General features: G+C 51.0%; 1 protein-coding gene across 2 annotated transcripts in view; it reads left to right on the top strand.

Moving 5' to 3' along the window:
• Positions 1–1048: 1048 nt before the first annotated feature.
• Positions 1049–5425, top strand: part of LOC108520303 (lysine-specific demethylase 5C-like) — an 11045-nt gene continuing 6668 nt past the window's right edge. Inside the window, exon 1 of one of the 2 annotated variants that reach the window (XM_017859635.1) lies at positions 1049–1742. In XM_017859635.1, the coding sequence (XP_017715124.1) occupies positions 1593–1742 (150 nt within the window). In that variant the 5' untranslated portion in view covers positions 1049–1592. The remainder of the gene's footprint in view (positions 1743–5425) is intronic. The other variant, XM_017859634.1, reaches the window with a different exon arrangement.

Genomic DNA, 5425 nt, shown 5'->3' with positions numbered 1-5425 from the left:
TTTGTTTACTCAACATTAATTTACTGCTTAACACGCCAAGTGCTAAGGAGGTATAAGGCCACACGGTCCCTGCCCTTGAAGAATTCATAGTCTGATGGGGGAAAACAAAATTACTTAATCAGCATGTACACAAGTACTCAAATATTTGCACAGTAGGTGTTCAAACTATATGCAGTAGGTCCACAGCTGATGAATGACATAGATGATCCTCCAATCACTAGATGTCTGATGTATGTGTACAAAATACTGGTTTGATACTCATTCAAAGTACTGTAGTTGCAATGAACCTATTCAGAAACTGCTCAAGGAACATGCACACAATAGGACTAAATGTACATACAATTGGTACCAAATGCACAGGGGCTATACACAATAAATACAATCAAAGTACACGGATGTTTGGAAAGTACACTGCAGGCTCACAAATGGGCAAACAGGTGTTTTACACAGTAGACACTGAATAAATACGCCGCTGCTAAACATCCAATAGTTAAACAGGCTTATTTTGTCGGAGTGTATGCAACAAATGTGTACACGGTAAAAGTGAATACAGAACAGTTGAAAGCATTCATTAAAATGCTGACTCCCAGTGACTTTTGGGGGGTAAGAATCGAAACCCCATCGCTCTACCTGTAACCTTGGATGAAATAAAGATTTCCTCCTTTACTTGGGACTCAGGATTCTAAAAATCCATAATCCCCAGGGAGTAAGCAGCTTCCTGCCTGCCTTATTTCAAAGCCCCAGAGGTGTCAGTGTCTAGAGCTGGAGCCTAGTACATCTCCCCCCACCCCGCGGGCCAGCAAAAGGGGTCCTTTGCAATCAGGCTCCCAAAGCCGCCTTCCGCAGCCCATACCGGTAAGACCAGGGAGAAGGGACACAGAACGCTGGTGCTGGGATAGCGACCCGGTTGAGGTCTGCGAGGGAGTGCCGGTTTGGCTCCACCACCCACGGACACCAGCTCCTCTTCCGGTCTCCATAACACGCATGCGCATCACTGGCCTTTAAACGTGCACCGCCGGTCCATCCGGAAAGAGGATCCGGCAAACTAATTACAATCTTGTTCCTCCGCTGTTGCAATGAACTATTTTCTCTCAATCGGGGGTGGTACTTTTGAGTAACCCCTTCCAAATAGAACCCATAGCAGCCTATTTAGCTCGGTCTCCACTATATGAAGATTTCCTAGGGCTTGGTGTGACGCAAAGTATACGAGGCTCGGAAGGACACCCCGCGGAAGGATCCGGTTTGTTGTGGTGTGGGGAGGGGAGACGCTGACAAACCAAGATGGCGGCGGCGGCGGCGATGAAGGCCGCGGTGTTTGGGAGGTAACTGTGGTGGCGAAGGCTGCGGTAGTGTGGAGGCAACGACACAGTTTGGAAGAAACGGAGCAGGACGAAGAGGCGGTAGCAGTAGCGTCAGCCTGAGACTCTCAGAGCACGACGGCCACACGCCCCCCTAGGCCCTCGGCGGGCGGCGGCTGCCCCGCTTAGGGCCTAGCCTCCGAGCATTGCCTCGGCTTCAAACAGCGGCGGCGCCATGAGTCCTTAAGGGCGGTCCAAGCCCTCCTGATCCCTGGCCCAGACCTCAGGCCCACCATGGAGCCGGGGTCCGACGATTTCCTACCGCCGCCGGAGTGCCCAGTGTTCGAGCCTAGCTGGGCCGAGTTCCGAGACCCTCTTGGCTACATCGCGAAAATCAGGCCCATCGCAGAGAAATCGGGCATTTGCAAGATCCGCCCACCTGCGGTAAGCCCCGGGGCCGGTTTTCGCCGGCGGCGAGACGGGGAATGAAGCAGTAGGATAGCCAGCAGCGAAGTCTGGGGCGGAGGGCAGCTCGAGGTGGGGAGAGTGGGTGGCTGGGACCGTTGTGGATGCGGCGCGGATCGGAAAAAGGGTGTTGGGCCGGGGGTCTTCTCGTGGTGTGAGGCCCACAGGTGACCTGGAGTCAGAGATCCACCCCCACTCCGGCTCTTCAGAATCATTCTTGGTTTAAGACAGGGATTCCTAGTGGGCCGGAGGGAGTTCACAGAGAGGCACCTCGCACATCTCTTAGTTAGCCCGGGCCACCTAGGTCGAGGCTGTAAAATAAGGCGTTTCTCCAATCTGTTGTCATCACTTCCCTTAAGGCAGGCAGCATGGTATAGTATTAATAGAAAGATCGCAGCCCTGAAGGGAGACAGACTTGAGTTCAAAACTCCACTTTGAAGCTTAGCAGCTGTGTGACCTTGGGAAAGTAGAAGTAATCTCTCCGAGCCTGTGAAATGGGTCCCAGGAATGGTTATTTAGAGGATTGAATTAAACTAGGTAGCGTCTGTATGTAGTAGGCACTAGATAAGTGGTAATTGTGACTGTGAGGGTGTTTGATGTGGTCATTGGTTTATTCCTATATAGGTTGACTCATATTTACTCATACCCTGCCAGGCCAATTCATCTATGATAATATCCTGGCCTGCTGGACCAGTCAGGAAATCAGTCTCACAGGGATTGCTCTGTCTCCCTTGAGGTGGGTTCAGGGAATTGTCCTCTTTCCTCATCGAAGGCAATGTCAAGGCCTTTTCTGTACATCATCCCGCAGACTTGACTTCCTATGGAGATGTTTGGACCGGTCAGCTTGGTGGTGGAGTGTGAGTCCTTCTCAGAAGATTTCTACTCTGCTCTGGTCCAGGATGTAGGAGATCCCAGAGGATAGGGCACTCTTGGGCCCCCAGAACAGAATGGAGCCTTGGAATTCTGTCCCCTTTGGAACATGATTCACAGGGGTCAGCAACAAAGGCCATAGCTTTCCTCCTAGGCCTGGCTTCAGGCTAGAAGTCCCTCAAGGGCTAGGGCAAGCTGCTGCCTTGCTGGTATGGTGGAAAAGTGATGATAATGTTCAGTGATCACTTGGGATTCCAAGCGCAGAAATTGAGCTTTGCTGGAAAAGGGTGTTTTGAGTGGGTGTCTCCTGGCTGAAATGGAATAGGAAGCTTCATTCCTACCTGAGGAGGGCACCACAGGCCTCCTTATCCAACTTGGTGCTTTCTGGTGCTCAGCCACACATCTAGGGTGGTTTCAGATAGATCCTCTAGGAGTTGTTGGGTAAGCTAATTTCTTCCTTCTTGGAGTCTGGCCACAGATTTCTGAGGTATCCTTGTCCATGGTGAGGGAGTGGCAGCGGGTAGAGGATCAGGAAGGCTAGTGGAAGGGAGAGGCAGGAGTCCTGGGCAGCCTCAAGGAGGCACTCCCTGAAGTAGTTGGGCAAACCTGTGGGAAAAAGAGGCGTAGCTGACATGGGGGTAGTTGAGGCCTGAATTCCTTTTTTTCTATCTTGGACTGACTTAGGCAGGCTGGCCTTGTGCCGGTGTTGTTACCCTGCTTTGGGGGATCAGGAAGGGGAAGAGTGACATGTCCCAGGTGTGCATGGCCAGCAGGAGGCCATCCTTTATTTTGCTTCTTTTCACTGGTAAACAGTGTGCTTCCCTCTAATCCAGGATATCTGGCTCTCTGGTTTGGTTTGGTGTTTTCCTTCTCTATGGCTGCTCCTAGGCCACCTTTAGGCAGCTGGCCGCCTTCTGGTTGAAGTTTGAAGTACTTGCTCAAGTGATGCTTGGGCCCAGGGTGGGAACCTGTATATGGGTGGGTGCCTGGGAATTGGAGGTTTGCTGGAGGAAAGATGGTTTCGGGCCTGAATTGCTGGGCAGGTGACTGCTATGCCTGGGAAAGATGGGTAGGGGGAGAGTTGTGGGTACCCTGAGTAGACCCAGGGGAGTTTGGAGGGATCTTGCTTTGTTCATCAGGTAGCCAGCCTTTTTTATCACCACATCCCAGTAATACCAACATACTGAGCATTTGGCATACGGTAGTCTAGAAATGAAGACAGGCGGTTTGCAGGGCCTTCCCAGGTATCTGTTGCATCCATGGCTCCTGCTGTAGCATTCCAGGGCTGCCATTTCCTGTCAGGTGCTTGATGTTGCACTGGTTGTCTAGAATTTGATTCAGCAGGAAAGAAGAGTGCCCGGAGTTTTGGGGTTGAGCACCTTTTTAGCTGGGTTACCTGTGCTGAGGGGACTGCCCTATCCTGATGAGAGGCAAGCGGGCACAGGGAGCTTGTCTGGATTTGAGCCATACCATTTTGGCCTGTGTTTTTTTTTTTCTTTTTTTTTTTTTGGTCCCTGCTTCCTGAGCCCCAGATATTTGCCACCTGCTTTGGCTGGTAGGGGAAGGGGAGTGTGGTCTGTGTATGCATGCAAGTGTGAGTCCTCTAGCCCATTTTCTAAAAGTGTGTGTGCAGGAGAGGTCAGCAGTTTTTCTTCTCTTTCACTGTCTCCCCCCCACCCATGTGTATGCATATATGTATGAACACTGGTGTCTGGTGTAGTGCAAAGGCCTTGGATCAGAGGTCAGAAGACGTGGGTTCTTGGCTCCACCACTAACTCAGCATGTAATTTTGGAAATTTCACTTTTTTTCTCTGAGCCTCACTTTCCTCGAGCATTGGTTTAGGTTACTTTAGGTTCATTTTGCCAACCCAGCAGGAACCAGGGCTCTGGGAAGGAGAGGACTGCGTAGCAGGTTGGAAAGGGGTGTTGGAGAGTGGGCTCTTCACAGCTGACCTTTGGGCAGGACACAGCAAGCTCCAACTTGGCAGGGCAGAGTTTCTCCCACTTTCATGATCCTTACCTGACTTCCCTCCCCAAATCCTCCCATTCTTTGCCACCACGGTCAGGCATCCCAGCGCTTACCCCCACCCCCTGGAGCTCCCTCCCCTGCCTCTTCCTGTACCAGGCAGGTGTATGAGAGAGGATCCACAGGAAGCCTTCCAGACTGGGTGAGTGATACACGTACTTGCTCCCTGTTCCTTGCTCTTCCCTGCAGTGTCTATCTCAGGCCCTTAAACTGAGAGAACAAACATTAAAGGGCCAAACCTTTACGTCCTGCCAGAATCAGAGCTAAGCTACCCTGCATGTGTATTGTGAGGTGTGGTCAGCCTTAGATGTCAGGTCATAACGATAACTCCTTTGAATAACATTTTCATTTGAAAACTAGTTTTAATTTTCCTTATTGGTCTTGTGAGGAAGCCAGGGCTAGAGTTCATATTCCCACCTCATGGATGAGAAAACAAGTTCAGAAAGCTGAAATCTCATAGCTAGTAAGTAGCAGATCTAGAATGTGAACCCATGTCTTCTGACTCTAGATCCTGTGTGCTTTCCAGTACTCCCAGGCCTGTGTGTCCTACAGCACGTGCCTAGGGGATAAGGAGTTAATGTGGGTGTGGAGAAGGTTTAAGGTCAACAAAACAGAGGCTCCATCTCTTAATTTCTTGAAATCCTGGCACTGTACTGTTGGGTGGGACTCAGGAGAAGTTTCCTAGGGCATGTGCATGGGGCCTTGGGTGTGGACTTGAGGGCTGCTAGACTCTTGTGAGTTCTGGGGGGAGGTGGGGGTGGGTGGT

This window comes from Rhinopithecus bieti, unplaced genomic scaffold (genome assembly GCF_001698545.2).
Source record: "Rhinopithecus bieti isolate Rb0 unplaced genomic scaffold, ASM169854v2 scaffold_51744, whole genome shotgun sequence".
Lineage (NCBI taxonomy): Eukaryota > Metazoa > Chordata > Mammalia > Primates > Cercopithecidae > Rhinopithecus > Rhinopithecus bieti.
The sequence above is the reverse complement of the archived record's forward strand: the minus strand, read 5'-3'. Positions and strand labels throughout refer to the sequence as shown.